The sequence below is a fragment of the Stenella coeruleoalba genome (genome assembly GCF_951394435.1).
Source record: "Stenella coeruleoalba genome assembly, chromosome: X".
Classification (NCBI taxonomy): Eukaryota; Metazoa; Chordata; class Mammalia; order Artiodactyla; family Delphinidae; genus Stenella; species Stenella coeruleoalba.
Window position 1 is genome coordinate 13,148,036 of NC_137152.1, and position 16,115 is coordinate 13,164,150.

Below are 16,115 nucleotides of genomic sequence, written 5' to 3' on the forward strand. Positions count from 1 at the left end.
AATAAATCTTCTCCTGTGATTACTTGACGTAAATCACTGGATAGCAGGTACTTTATTGATTAATTTTCTAATAAAGTTGCACTGTTACATTTGGTGTACACATGACTAGGAAACAACATTTAGACTGAACATCGACAAACTAGAGTTTTACTTTTCACTTTTTAAAAGCTTGCAGCATTAAAAAAAAAAAGCTTGCAGCAGCTTAAGAAAAATAGCACCTTCATTAACCTTTTCAATGATAGGGATATCATTATATATGGTTACAATTCTGTTAAGTGAGAGTTGTTTACAACCTTGTAAACAAAGAAAGTACGAGGGAAATTCAGCTGTATTTTGTCTTTTGCTACCGGCAGGGGGAGGGAGGTTCTTTCCCAGGTGAACAATTTTGGAGAAATGCCATAGCCAGGGAAGGAGAGCGTGTGACGTGACGGTGTCCTAAAGGACAGCTGGGGGCTCTAGTGTAATAGTTGATATTCATCAGCCGGGTTTGTGTTCCATTGCTCCCAGAGTTATCTGTTGAACACCAGTGAAACGCTGGTCAGGGAGCTTAAAAATGCCAAGCATTTACTTCTTTTCTCCCTCAAATAGGGCTTGGAAGTAGCATCATCCTCTCATGGGCAGATTAGAGTGCAAGTTATTTTATGTGATCTCGTTCCATGTGTTTTAGATCCTTTTTGCAGACTGAGTTGAAACAAATACGTTTCTGAGAAGAGAACCATAGGATTAGCTGATATTTGATTTACTGAGAATCTAGACTTTCTTTTTTCTTGCCTTTTTTCTTTTGAAGTCCATTCCTGCCTTGAGTGTTGGAGAGCTGCCATGGTTAGGGAAGAGTAAAACATTAAAAATGGTGGCCATCCTGTCTTTAGAGGAAAGTCTTGGTTTAATTTTCCAGATTGGTTATTCTATTTATGTCTCTTGGGCCCTTGGCTGATTGATCACGCAGGGATTTGTCATATTGCCTACTTCTTTAAATCAAATGTGGACATAGCAACTAAAAATAAACATGATGTGGATATTAGAGAACCAGGGGCCTTCTTTGCCTGGGGAGCTGGGATACTGCTTGCTGTTGCTAAGAGGTTTTCTGGCTTTAGCACAGCTTCAATCATTGGAAGTGCAGCTGTGTTTTTGGAAGAGGGAGCTAAGGGAAGGCAGAGGCACACTGATGAGTATTATCCCGAACAATGGATCCAGATGCAAATCATTATGCCTAATCCAGAATATTATACCCATTTTTGGCATTCTTGTGCTGTGTTGTGTGTGATTTGCTGTGCTGAGAACTCGAAGTGTGCCAAAGTATCATTTCTGTTTTCAGAATAGTTTTGTTAGAAATTTGAAAGCTAAGTAAATATACCAGACAGTTGGGTTTCAGCTCTTTGTGGCATAGAGTGTAGCTAATGGTTTTGACAGTAGAATCTGACTGAACGTTGGACTGATTGCTCTAACTTTATACCATTTTCCTTATTCCATTATGAAAAGACAACTGGAGATTGAGTGTGAAAATTGTTTAAGCAGTGACATAAGGTGAGAAAGTGTTGTATGCAGTGGGTTTGTCCTGGGAATGAGGGGCCTTTCTGTAGGGCAGCAGCACTGGCTGGTGAAGAGCCAGCTCTGCCACAGATGAGCTGTGTCTTCTTAGCTCCTTCTGCTCTGTTTCCACATCTATAAAAGGAGGCTAATGATCATCTTACTGTAGTGAGTTGTGAGGATTAAATGAGTTAATATTTGCAGATCTTAATACAGTGTCTGGCATATAATAAGCACTATATAAGTTCTGCCTGCTACTGTTTGTCACTTGATACTGAGTTCTACGATGTCACGTCCTTTTTCTTGGTGCCGAACTGAAGGCTGAAGTGGGAGATCTGTCCAAAACCTGAATTTGTTCTGAGATGATTCAACAGCATTTAAAAACGTTGAGCCAGGATACCGTGTTAAACTGTAGCATTTTTCTATTATGACATTATTATAGGAGTCCTTATTGTGTTGAAATCAAATTTAATCTATATTTAGTGTTCTGGAATTTTTCCTCAAAAGTGACTCATCTTTTGGCCATTGAGTTCCCTTTTTTGCAGTTTTCAAATAAAGTCTCACTTGAGCTTCTCTGATTCTGCTCCTAAAGAACTGCCGCTGCCTCGCTTTATGATGTCAAAAACTGATGCTGAGATCCGGTTTGGGAACATGGCTGAGCTGCATGGAACTAAAGTTCAGATTCCATATTTAATCACAGAAAAAAATACCTTCAAAAGAATGGATGATGAGGATAAACAGGTAAATAGTCTGATCAGGCATGTCTGTTTGCTTTTGACCATGAATCCTCACAGAGCAGTGCCTCTTAGCTGCTGTCAAGCTTCCAGTGAATTGCACCATCTGGGTTACAATTATAGACTTGGAAGTGAGCCAGTAAAGTTTCCTTGTAGCAAGGAGAAGAGGCTGATGCATAGAAATTACCATTACCATGAGCCACCTATGGGCCATTTAGAGCTTACTTTAATGTAGAATTGGGTCTCAAGTAAGGCTACTGATTTAACACACTTATTTGATGTCTCTAATCACCATTTCCAAATGGGTTCTTCGAAATGTAACTTCTAGGAGTGTTTAATAAGTCCTTTCTTCCAAAAAAACCTGGAGAAAAGGTTTCTCTGGTTAAATATGTTTGGAGAATGCTGCTTCATGGACTATTCTCGGGGGAAAGGCTAAATACTCAGTCTTAGACGTTCACAGTGCACATTAGCACAGTAAAAGCCCTGAGAAGTCCTGCAATAAAGAGACATGGAGATCGGCATGTACTAAACTCCTTTCACCAGGGAATCCCTTCTTGGGGAGCATGTTTGGAGTGCCGTGTTGGGAAATGCTGCCATTACCTGTGTAGCCGGAAGAAGAATAGGGTGGATGGGCGTTTAAAATTAGACCACTATTTGCAATAGTGAAGTGAGCAAATGCTTTTGGAAAAATGGCGCCAATAGACTTGCTCGATGCAGCGTTGCCACAAACCTTCAATTTGTTAAAAAAAAAAAAAAAGAGTAATATCTGTGAAGTGCAATAAAATGAGGTATGCCTGTATCAGAATCTTCAGCCAATACTCTTTGGCATGTTTTCCCACCAGCATTTGGAGAGGAATGAGGGTCCACTATCCCAGGATGGTTGGATGCCCTGGGAACTTTCCAGGCCCATCCCCTGGCTGCGTGATTGAGGACACATCCTTTCACTTCAGTCTGGGCTTATGCTAGGCCCACCCAGTCTGTGGGTGTGAGCTTACAATTCAAAGCAAATATTCTTTTCTTTTACTTGAAAAAGAGTACTTGATTAGTATCTCAGATTGCATTATTATTATTATTATTGACTAAGAGGCCCTATATAGTCTCTATATTGATGAAAAGTACTGTTTCCTCATTACTTGGGTATTCCAAAGTTACCAGTCTATTGGTAGCATTAAAAAAAAAAAAAAAAAAAGGAGGAAACCCAGTAGCCGAGTTAGAAGGTTGCTTGTCTTGCCTGGGGTCCTACATAAAGTTCACATTCGAGTTGAGATTTGAATTGTAGTTTATTAAGGCTCCATCCTAGTGTTTAGGAATAGGCTAGTTGGAGTGGTTTACCCATAATGAATTGTTTTGCAATTTCTCAGTATAAAAAAAAAAGCTGGCATTTTACTTTGGCTAGCCAGGTCCCAGAATATTTAGCATTAACCATTTAAAATATTAAAAAAATAGCCACATTGTTGGAAGACTTGGTAAGTGTAAATGCAGGAAATAGGAGCCTTTATTAATGAATGAAAATTGAATCTGTTCACGAAGAGATCAAAATTGGGGAGTATGAATGTTATTTCATGTGATCAATGTCTTTCGTTTCCCCAAGGAAAATATTATTGGAGTAACTGGAAGTGTTTCAGGCTTGTTTTAGTAATTTAGGTAACTGAGCTCCGGCGAGACTGTTCTCTGGGAGACTTCTGAATCCTCAGACACTGCTTTTTAACCAAGCTGCGTTTCTGAGAAAATATTCTCCTCCATTTATTAAAGCAGCCTGCTTACTGGCAGTAGAGTTGCGTTATACTTCATAACTGCAGCTCAGAGCGCCAGGCTCCTTGAGTGATCGTCTCTGAACTCTGCTCTGGTTCTTTGAAGCAGGAAACGCAGTCTCCCACGATGTCACCCCTCGCCTCCCCTCCTTCTTCCCCGCCTCATTACCAGAGGGTGCCCTTGAGCCATGGCTACAGCAAACTGCGGAAAAGCACGGAGCAGATGCATCCAGGTAAGAGGCCAGCTGTCCCAGGCAGTGTCTTAGAGGCTCCTTCATCTATCGGGCAGCAACGCCACCAGCTGCTCAGTCTCCTGACTTAATTACCTCTGGCTTTGGAGACAGGGCTCAATTTAATTTTATACTCTCAAGCAAGGTTAAAAAAAATATAAAATGAAATCTGTGTTAGTAATGCCTTGTTTTCTGTCCTACAAACTAGTTCATCTTTAGACTTGTAGATAATGATTTAGATGATTTAATCCTTCATATACAAGTTTCGTTACACAGGAACATAGCACATGAAGGATTTGTATTGTTCTGGAATAGTTATTCCTTTCTGCAAAGCCACCAAACATATTTATATGATAACTGCTCTTATGAAACTACTTAAAAAATAGAACTCTGCAGAAGAGTTGATTCAACCTTTAAAGACTGAGCACATAAATGAAAATATTTAGCTCTTGTGTTTGGGACTAAGAATAAGGGAAATGCCAGGGGAGGCATCATGCTCAGGTGTGTGAAGTGCCCAGTTGTGGGGTTGCCTGCTTGCTCACATTTGCACTGTGCTGGCCATGTTAGTGGTAGAATACGTTACTTGCTTCTGAGAATGACTTGCAGAGTTGACTCCCTGGCTGCAATGCTTAAAGCTCCATAAATTCACGGCAGCATCTTGTCCTTGTGGGGCTCAGGTTCCTAGCTTAAGATATGACCAATTAAAGGTATTCTAGAATTGGATATCCATAACTCCCCCCCTCCCCGCCTTTTTTTAAAATTCTGTGAGCTGTAACTGAAAGTGACCCAGTTTCTGCAGGTTTTTGCTGCATTGAAAATAGTGGTGACTTCTAGAGGGAAACAGATTTTAAAAAAAAATGTGTGCTAGGCTGGACTGAAGAGAGACTATAATCTTGCCGAGAGAAGCAGGTGTAGCATGATGGAAAAATCTTTTGATTGGAATCAGAAGGTGAGGGTTTATGTGACTAGCTATGTGACCTTGGGCAAGCCACTTACTGCTCTGAACCATGATTTTCCTCTCCTCTTTTTAAATGGAGTAATAGTATCCTATAGGGGTGTTGTGAGGATAAGCGAGAACATGAGTATAAAATCTGATTCGAAATTGAATCCTATGCAAATGCAAGATAACGTTGTTGGGGGATAGGAACGAAAAATCACTCCCCTGGAACCTGAGTGTCCCATTGGTGTCTGAAACAAAACGGGGTTGAGAATTCTTCATTTTCCTTATAGTCTCTCCTGCCGAATTTCCCTATTTTTAGAAGTGGGTTTTTTTTCCTTAATTTCATCTGGGTTTGGAAATTGGAGTACTATGCCTAGCATGGTGTCTAGTTTTTGGATTTTAATTCACAGGTGAGTCGTGTTTTGTTCTACCGAGTCACCAGGTTCTACTCTTTTTTTCTGATATTCCTTAAAAAACTTGTCTGTACCCGCTCTCTCTGCTTCATGCTCCATTTTCTCCTCATTCCATTCAAATTGGGCTTTCATTCCCCCAGTGGCAAGGAAATGACCTGCTTCTCTCCTTCGCTCTTTTAGCACGTGTGTCAAGGTTTTCCATGCTTTCATTCTTTCTTAGCCCTTTTTAAAAAAAAAGTGAGATAAAATTTACATGTGATAAAATGCACACATTTAAAATCTTCAACTTGAGGGACTTCCCTGGCGGTCCAGTGGTTAAGACTTCGCCCTCCAGTGCAGGGGTGCGGGTTTGATCTCTGGTCAGGGAGCTAAGATCCCATATGCCTTGGGGCCAAAACAAAACAAAACGAAACAAAACAAAAAACCAAAAAAAACCACCCCAAAACATAAAACAGAAGCAATATTGTAACAAATTCAATAAAGACTTTAAAAATGGTCCACATCAGGACTTCCCTGGTTGCGCAGTGCTTAAGTATCTGCCTGCCAATCCAGGGGACACGGGTTCGAGCCCTGGTCCGGGAAGATCCCACATGCTGCAGAGCAACTAAGCCCATGCGCCACAACTACTGAGCCTGCGCTCTAGAGCCCGCGAGCCACAACTACTGAGCCTGCGGGCCACAGCTACTGAAACCCATGTGCCTAGAGCCTGTGCTCTGCAACAAGAGAAGCCACCGCAATGAGAAGCCTGTGCACTGCAACGAAGAGTAGCCCCCGCTCGCCGCAACTAGAGAAAGCCTGCACACAGCAAGAAAAACCCAACACAGCCAAAAATTAAAACAAAAAAAAGGTCCATATCAAAAAAGAACTCTTTAAAATAAAATAAAAGCTTCAATTTGAGTTTTAACAAATGGATATACTCATGTATCCACCATTTTGATCATGAATAAAATATTTCCCTACTATATGATCCAGCAATTCCACCCCTGAGTATATATCTGAAGAAAATGAAAGCACAAATTTGAAAAAATACATGGACCCCAGTGTTCATAGCAGCATTATTTACTATAGCCAAGGTATGGAAACAACCTAAGTGTCCATCAACAGATGAATGAAGAAAGAAGATACACGTACATACACACACACAATAGAATATTACTCAGCCATAGAAAAGAATGAAATTCTGCCATTTGTAGCAATGTGGATGGACCTAAAAAGGGAATTACGCTTAGTGAAATAAGTCAGACAGAGAAAGACAAGTACTGTATGTTATCACTTATATGTGGTATCTAAAAAATAAAATAGATGAATAAATATAACAAAACAGAAACCTACTCACAGATATAGAGAACAAACTAGTGGTTGCAGGGTGGGGGAGTAGGGGACTAAGAGGTACAAACTACTATGTAGGAAATACATAAGCTACAAGGATATATTGTGCAGCACAGGGAAATACAGCTATTATTTTATAATAACTTTAAATGGAATATAATCTATAAAAATATTGAATCACTATGCTGAAATTAATATTGTAAATCAGCTATACTTCAGTAAAAAAGTAGTCTGCTTGACATTAAAACCAACATTTCCATCACCTCAGAGATGCCCCTTTCCAGTCACTCCCTCCCCGCCCGTGCCCCCCCAGTGCAAGCATAGTTCTGATTTTTATCATCGTAGGCTAGTTTTGCTTTTTCTAGAACCTCATATAAATGGAATCATATTGAATGACTGTACTCTCGGGTGTCTTTCCCTCAGCATAGTGGTTAAGATTCTCCATGGTGTTGTATCTCAATAGTTTGTTCCTTTTTATTACCCAGTATTGTTCCATGGTATGAATGTATCATGGTGTGACGATCCATTCTTCTGTTGATGGACATTTAGGTTATTTCCAGGGTTTGGCTGTTATGAATAAGGATGCTATGAACATTTGTGTGTGTCTTTTTGTGACATTGTTGTCATTTTCCTGACACCTAGGAGTGGAATTACTGCACCTTAGGGTAGGTGTATAAGAAACTGCCCGAGTTTCACCAAGTGGCTGCATACTCCCACTGGCAATATATGAGAGTTCAGTGCTCCTTGCCAGCAGTTGGTACTCTAGTTTCTTTCTTCAGTGTTTTTAATCTTAGCTATTCTATTACATGTGAAGTGACATCTCCTTGTGGGCACTCTTTTGTTCTTGAAACATTGTTTTCTAAGTTTCTGTTGCCCCTTCCTACATCGTGATCCTTAAACTTGGATTTATGCATTTTCAGAAAGCAGCTTAGCTGCTAGGACAATTTTCTAGGAATACATTTTTCTGGGGTTGTTCTCTGTCCAAGACCCTGCCATGATTCCTGGCTAATGGGGTGTATGTGTATGTTTTAAATCAGACTGAGCATCTTTGGACCAGTCTGTGATTCAGAGCCTCTCTTCTGCCTCTCTTCTGGGCTCCTGCTAGCTTCCCTTGCTGGATGTATCTATAGCTTATGCTCATTGGGTTAGACTTACGTGTCAGGCATTGTTCAGAGTTCTTTATGTGCACTATTTTCTACTTACCACAACCCTCAGAGGCAGATACTGCCATCTGTATTTTATCTATATTTTAAAAGATGATGTTTAAATCGCAGTAATACTTCTTCCCACTCAACCTGTTTCTGGTCTCTAGAGGCAACTACTTTCTATCCTTTTTTAAAAATTGTTTATTTTTTTAACTGAAGTACAGTTGATTCACAATGTTTCAGTGTACAGCAAAGTGAATCAGTTATACATATATGTATATGTATTCTTTTTCAGATTCTTTTCCATTATAGGTTATCACAAGATATTGAATATAGTTCCCTGTGCTATGCAGTAGGTCCTTGTTGTTTATCTATCTTATATACAGTAGTATCTGTTAATCCCAAATTCCAAATTTATTCCTCCCCTCCTTTGCCCTTTGGTAACCATAAGTTTGCTTTCTATGTCTGTGAGTCTATTTCTGTTTTGTAAACACTTATTTATTTATTTATTATTTATTTATTTTTTGGCCTCTCCACACAGCATGTGGCATCTTAATTCCTCAACCAGGGATTGAACTCGCGTCCCCTTCAGTGGAAGTGCGGAGTGTTAACCACTGTACCCCCAGGGAAGTCCTGTATCACTTTTTTAGATTCCACATATAAGTAATATATTTTTCTTTCTCTGACTTACTTTGCTTAATGTGATAATCTCTGGGTCCATCCATGTTGCTGAAAATGGCATTATTTCATTCTTTTTTATGGGTAAATATTCCATTGTATGTATATGTGTGTATATATATATAAATATACACACCACATCTTTTTTTATCCAGTCATCTGTTGATGGACATTTAGGTTGCTTCCATGTCTTGGCTGTTGTGAATAGTGCAGCTTTGAACATTGGGGTGCATGTATCTTTTCAAATTAGACTTTTGTCCAAATATATGCCCAGGAGTGGGATTGCAGGAGCATATGGCAACTCTATTTTTAATTTTTTAAGGAACTTCCATACTGTTCTCCATAGTAGCTGTACCAATTTACATTCCCACCAACAGTGTAGGAGGGTTCCCTTTTCTCTACACCCTCTTCAGCATTTATTATTTGTAGACTTACTTTTTTTTTTTTTTTTTTTTTTTTTTTGCGGTACGCAGGCCTCTCACTGTTGTGGCCTCTCCCGTTGCGGAGCACAGGCTCCGGACGCGCAGGCTCAGCGGCCATGGCTCACGGGCCCAGCCGCTCTGCGGCATGTGGGATCTTCCCGGACCGGGGCACAAACCCACGTCCCCTGCATCGGCAGGTGGACTCTCAACCACTGCACCACCAGGGAAGCCCCATTTGTAGCCTTTCTGATGATGGCCATACTGACCAGTGTGTGGTGATACCTCATTGTAGTTTTGACTTGAATTTCTCTAATAATTAGCGATATTGAGTATCTTTTCATGTGCCTGTTGGCCATCTGTTTGTCTTCTTTGGAAAAAAATGTCTATTTAGGTCTTCTGCCCATTTTTTTATTGAGTTGTTTGTTTTTTTGATATTGAGCTGTATGAGCTATTTGTGTATTTTGGAAATTAAGCCCTTGTCAGTCACATTGTTTGCAGATATTTTCTCCCATTCCACAGGTTGTCTTTTCATTTTGTTTATGGTTTCGTTTGCCGTGCAAAAGCTTTTGAGTTTAATTAGGTCCCATTTTAAAATTTTTGTTTTCATTACTCTAGGAGACAGATCCAAAAATATATTGCTCTGATTTATGTCAGAGTGTCCTGCCTACGTTTTCCTCTAGGAGTTTTATAGTGTCTGGTCTTATATTTAGGTCTTTAATCCATTTTGAGTTTATTTTTGTGTATGGTGTTAGAGAATGTTCTAATTTCATTCTTTTACAGGTAGCTGTCTACTTTCCCCAGCGCCACTTATTGAAGAGACTGTCTTTTCTCCACTGTATATTATTGCCTCCTTTGTCGTAGATTAATTGACCATATGTGCATGGGTTTATTTCTGGGCTCTCTATCCTGTTCCATTGATCTATGTGTCTGTTTTTGTGCCAGTACCATACTGTTTTGATGAGTGTAGCTTTGTGGTATAGTCTAAAGTGAGGACGTGTGATTCCTCCAGCTCCATTCTTTTTTTAAAAATACATTTATTTATTTATTTTTGGTTGCAATGGGTCTTTGTTGCTGCACGTGGGCTTTCTCTAGCTGCGGCGAGTGGGGACTGCTCTTTGTTGCGGTGCATGGGCTTCTCATTGCGGTGGCTTCTCTTGTTGCAGAGCACAGGCTCTAGGTGCGAGGGCTCAGTAGCTGTGGCTCGCGGGCTCTAGAGCGCAAGCTCAGTAGTCGTGGCGCGCAGGCATAGTTGCTCCACGGCATACGGGATCTTCCCAGACCAGGGCTCGAATCCATGTCCCCTTCATTGGCAGGCAGATTCTTAACCACTGCGCCACCAGGAAAGCCCTTCAGCTCCATTCTTTTTTCTCAAGATTGTTTTGGCTGTTCGGGGTCTTTGTTTCCATACAAATTAAAAAAAAATTTTGTTCTAGTTCTGTGAAAAATCCATTGGTAATTTGATAGGGATTGCATTGAATTTGTAGATTGCCTTGGGTAGTATAGTCATTTTAACAGTATTGATTCTTCCAGTGCAAGAACATGGTATATATTTCCGTTTGTTTGTGTCGTCTTCCGTTTTCTTTCATCAGTGTCTTATAGTTTTCTGAGTACATGTCTTTTGCCTCCTTAGGTAGGTTTATTCCTAGGTATTTTATTCTTTTTGATGTGATGGTAAATGGGATTGTTTCCTTAATTTCTCTTTCTGATACTTCTTGGTTAGTGTATAGATATGCAACAGATTTCTTCATATTAATTTTGTATCCTGCTACTTTACTGAATTCACTAATGTGCTCTAATAGTTTCTTGGTGGCAGCTTTAGGATTTTCTCTGTATAGTATCATGTCATCTGCAAACAGCGGCAGTTTTACTTTTTCCTTTCCAATTTGGATTTCTTTTATTTCTTTTTGTTGTCTGATTGCTATGGCTAGGACTTCCAAAACTATGTTGAATAAAAGTGGTGAGAGTGGGCATCCTTGTCTTGTTCCTGATCTTAGAGGAAATGCTTTCAGCTTTTCACCATCGAGTATGATGTTAGCTGTGCGTTTGTCTTATATGAGCTTTATTACATTGAGGTATGTTCCTTCTAGGCAGAGGCAACTACTTTTGACTCTTATAACCTGTTTCTTCTGATATCTAATGTCTTATCTTAAAATCAATGTCTGTTCTACTTTTTCCTATACATCTTATTCTGATGTATCAATTCTAGGTATCTTCTCACTTAAGAGCATGGGCTGTGATGTCCGTCTCCTGGGCCTAAAGGTAGACTTAGTGGGCCTACATTTCTAATTTCTGTCCATTTCTAGCCTCTGTGACTATGGGTATTTTGCTTTTCTCAGCCTCAGTTTCCCTTATCTGTGAAATGGAATAATCTCTGCCTCAGAGGTTTGCTCTGTGGATGAAACGAGGAATGTTATATAAACATCTGTTCCTAGCATAACTCGTGGCACATTGTAGGTGCTCAGATATTCCCTCATATTTCCTTTTGTGTCTCTAGAATCTGGCACCCGTTTTATTTATATTTATTTATTTATTTATTTATTTTGCGGTACGCAGGCCTCTCACTGTTGTGGCCTCTCCCGCTGCGGAGCACAGGCTCTGGACGCGCAGGCTCAGCGGCCATGGCTCACGGGCCCAGCCGCTCCGCGGCATGTGGGATCTTCCCGGACCAGGGTACGAACCCGTGTCCCCTGCATTGGCAGGTGGACTCTCAACCACTGCGCCACCAGGGAAGCCTCCGTTTTATTTTTGAAGCTCTTAAGTATTCTTGAAAGTCACCTTCTGGATATCATTCATTGGGTGACTGCAGATGGGGAGTCTTTATGGGGCAGTTAGTTGTGGTCTCTGTTCTAGTTTGACACGAATCTCAGAGTGATGAAATCTTTAGGGTTCATTTTATACTCCTCCCCTTGGAGAAAGGTGGTACTTCTAGTTCCTTATTCAGCCTCTTATAAGGGGATCTAAGAATTGTTTATTTTGCATTGAGTTGCATGTTTCAGGCTTTATTTGGGAGGAAGGAGAGTAGAGGCAACGAGCCTTTTACCTTTTACCTTTTTACCTCCTGAGTTCAGCTTTAGTTGAGGAGCGAGGCAGGAGTCAGACTGATGGTGGCCTGAATATCAGCTGTGGTACCAGTAGAGCTGATTGGAGCACGTGTCTAAGATTTGCGACCAGAGGGCTTTAGACACTCATCTTTCCAGTCACAGGCAGGTGTGGACAACTCAGGCTTCCCACAGGAGTAGGAAGAGAAAATTTGCCATTGAGGCCAGGCTTCTCCAAAAATGACCCACCATGCGGCTGAGTGTTCAGGCTTTATTGATAAGATGTGTTTGTCTCTTCCAAGGGAAGGAAGACCCTTGTTGGTGAGGGGCTGGAGCCATGGGCCAGGCGCCCTCCCTCCACACGTGTCCCTCCTGAGCAGTAGAAGCTCCCTCCCTCTGAGGGGAGCCAGAGGCAGAGGCATGTGAGGTCAGCTTCCCAGGAGAAGCTCATGACCACTGGTATCGCAGCCGTGGTACAGTTTGCTGTGGTTCAAGCCTCCTGACAGGAGTTAAATTTGATGTTCCATCTAAATGGAATGATCTTAAAAATCCTTCTTTGAGGGCAGCACCTGCTTACCATGTGAGGCTTATTTAAGATTTGGACTGTGTGTTCTCTGTGTATGTTTCTTTTGCAGGTTTTGTATTTTTAATACATTCTTAGCAGGGTCAGGAAATCCATGTCATGGTTTGCCAGGCAGTGATTTTGATGTTTTAATGTAATTTAATGTGTTATAATACTGTGTTCCAGTTCCTTGGAGGAAATACAAAGAGCAGTTGTGAGCCAAGAGTGGTTTGTTGTTCTTAACGTGCTGTTATACCTTCTTTATTTTAAAAAGTTCAAAGTACGCTGAAGGTGATGCCATAATAGGCTGCTCTGCTGTCTCTACCTAATTTTATTTATAAGAAGCTACAGAAAAAAGGCATTTTACTTGTTTATATACTTCCAAAAACCTGAACTGTTAACCCACAGAGATCAGAAATGGTTTCATTTTAAGTGATAATTTCTCCTTTCTGTTGGAGCTGAATACTACCTGGTTACATTTAACTTTTCCTACCATATTGGCAAGGTTGTTATTAAGTGTTCTGGAAATAAAAGGAATGAAAAAAATGCATTCATTTTGGTGGCTTAAAACCTTTTCTTAAAGGTAGCAAAATTATTTTTAGTTTGGTTATTAAGTGATAAGATAATAAATATAAAATGCATTTATTCCTTTTTGTAGTTTTCTCTACTTGGTTTTACATTCTTTCCGTTAAGGAAAAGATAACAGTGGCATTTATTTTCAAAAATAAAACAAAATAGGGGCTTCCCTAGTGGCGCAGCGGTTAAGAATCCGCCTGCCAATGCAGGGGACACGGGTTCAAGCCTTGGTCCGGGAAGATCCCACATGCCGCGGAGCAACTAAGCCCATGCGCCACTACTACTGAGCCTGCACTCTAGGGCCCAGGAGCCACAACTACTGAGCCCACGTGCCACAACTACTGAAGCCCACGCGCGTAGAGCCCGTGCTCCTCAACAAGAGAAGCCACCACAATGAGAAGCCCATGCACCGCAACGAAGAGTAGCCCCCGCTCGCCGCGACTAGAGAAAGCCTGCGTGCAGCAAGGAAGACCCAATACAGTCAAATAAATAAATTTTAAAAAAAGTATTAACAAAATAAAACAAAATAAATGACAATGTTGATTCTTAATGTTCAAAATGCATATTCCTTTTCTTCTTTGGGGGTGTGGATGATGAATGGAAGCCTTTTAAATAGCAGGGTATATGTAGAATTTACCTTATATTTAGAATTTGAACCCTTAAAACATGGCACTTTTCTTTCTTTCTTTTTTTTTTTCTTTTTTTTTTTTTTGCGGTATGCGGGCCTCTCACTGCTGTGGCCTCTCCCGTTGCAGAGCACAGGCTCCGGACGCGCAGGCTCAGCGGCCATGGCTCACGGGCCCAGCCGCTCCGCGGCACATGGGATCTTCCCGGACCGGGGCACGAACCCGTGTCCCCTGCATCAGCAGGCGGACTCTCAACCACTGCGCCACCAGGGAAGCCCATGGCACTTTTCTAACTACTCTCATTATTTTTTATCCCAGTTTAGATTCACACCATTCCACCTTTCTAATTTATTCCTAATCTTAACCTGATATAAATATTTTCCTGCCTTATCATGAATTGGGTGACTGTCTTTAGATTGTTCAGTTAAATTGTACCCAGGGGCACCAAGGTTTGTTTGTCTTAGGTTGCCCTATCCCTGTAAACTCTAATTCTTTTGCTAATTCTTCCCTGAAAAGCAGACACTGTAGCAATTTGTGTGTGAAATCATAATTTTTGGGTGGAATCTTTGTCTACCATGCTGACTTTCCCTCCTGCTGTTTCAGCTCCTTATGAAGCTAGACAGCCCCTTGTCCAGCCTGAGGGACCCTCGTTGGGGGGCCCAGGAGCCAAACCCCTTCGGCATCAGGCTTCCCTTATCCGGGTAAGTGACGCTGCTGTGGGGTTATGCCAGTGGGAGACTTCGGGGGTATGGCTTCTTGATGGCCCTGTTTTTGTTTGTTTGTTTGTTTTGTTTTTGTAAGCAGGACATAAAACTGCCCCCTAATGCAAATATTGTACTTCTTGTTCTGTTGCTTATGTATTTTCCTAAATCGTTTCTACTGTGTGTGTTTCTCCCCTTCTCAGTGTCTCTAGACTAATCCGGGCTGGTTCTTAGTCTTTGGTATGTCTAAAATGCCCTTCCACCTTTATCTGCTTAATCAGTAGGCACCTCCTTCAGGAGGCCTCTACTTTTTCCAAAACAGCCTATCTTATCTCTGCCTTATTCTTTAATATTACTTATTCAGTGCATAGTTCGCTATTGCCCATTTCGTTTTGTGCCTCCAGTTATACTGCAAGCTTTGGAAGGCAGAGGCGGTTCTCCTGTATTTTCTCTCAGTGCCTAGTTCAATGCTGTTTGGAGAACAGTTATTTTACAAGTGGCAGCAACTAGTTTCCTGTTTGTAATCGATACCATATGGCAGAAGCACAAGTGATCTCCCAGTTTCTCCTGGCTACACCACAACTTAGCAAATTTCAGCTTCCCTTTCTCCAGTGTTTCCTTTGGATAAAGAGCTCTTATTTTTTCCCGTGTCTGCAACTGTTATCTTGTGTAGTATTTCTGAGTCCTATGCTGGTGAAGTCATAGTCCCAAAAAAGGGTGTATGTGTATGTCAGCATGAGAAAAACCCTGAGAAAACTGGATTGGCTGTTTGATTCTAAAGACAAGAGGAAGTAGGGTGGTTTGTATAACATTTCAATTGTCCAACTTAGGAAGGAGGATCATTTATGCTCAGGGATTTCTCACAGTAGACCGGTGATGTCAGATAGTCCCATAAAGAAGTGGGCTGGTATTCTAGGAGAGAATAAACAAGGCAAAGGGAGATTGAGGTGTTCACTTTATAGCCTCTGGGGATGCGGCTCTGTGTTAGGCGTGGTACAGAACTTAACTTCTGAGGTAGAACTCTGTGTACAAAGAATTTTCTTAAAGGTGGTAGATAATTCAGCCATATGCTGTGTATTTGTGTATAATTCTTCCTCCAACTATCAGATCTAGGTATTGTTGTATCTCTTAGTATAGATGAGGTAACTGGCCGAGAGAGGTCAAGTCATGGGTCTAAGGTTTCATTCATAACTAGTAAGTGGCAGAGCCAGAATTCGAACCAGGCCTGCCCAATGTCAAAACCTGCTCTTTCAAATACTTTCCTATATACATTAGAGTCCCATGTTACAAGGAGGCTAGGTTCTAGAGTTGCTGTATAAATAAACATAGGGTGTAGTAAAAATATTCCTGAAATTCCCTTATTGGTACCTAGGTCCAATAGAGCTCAGTTTTATCCCCAAGTTGGAACAGACAGTTGTTTCTTCAGCTGAGCCGCAGATGGAG

The 16,115-nt window shown here is 41.0% G+C and overlaps 1 protein-coding gene across 5 annotated transcripts in view; it reads left to right on the top strand.

Annotated features, from left to right (window-relative positions):
• The window catches only part of REPS2 (RALBP1 associated Eps domain containing 2), a 231,723-nt gene that overhangs the window by 75,996 nt on the left and 139,612 nt on the right, over positions 1-16,115 (top strand). For 3 of the 5 annotated variants that reach the window (XM_079911205.1, XM_079911207.1, XM_079911203.1), the window contains exons 3-5: positions 2,120-2,268; positions 4,119-4,245; positions 14,575-14,672. In XM_079911205.1, coding sequence (XP_079767331.1) covers positions 2,120-2,268; positions 4,119-4,245; positions 14,575-14,672 — 374 coding nt within the window. The remainder of the gene's footprint in view (positions 1-2,119; positions 2,269-4,118; positions 4,246-14,574; positions 14,673-16,115) is intronic. The other 2 variants (XM_079911206.1, XM_079911204.1) reach the window with 1 other exon arrangement.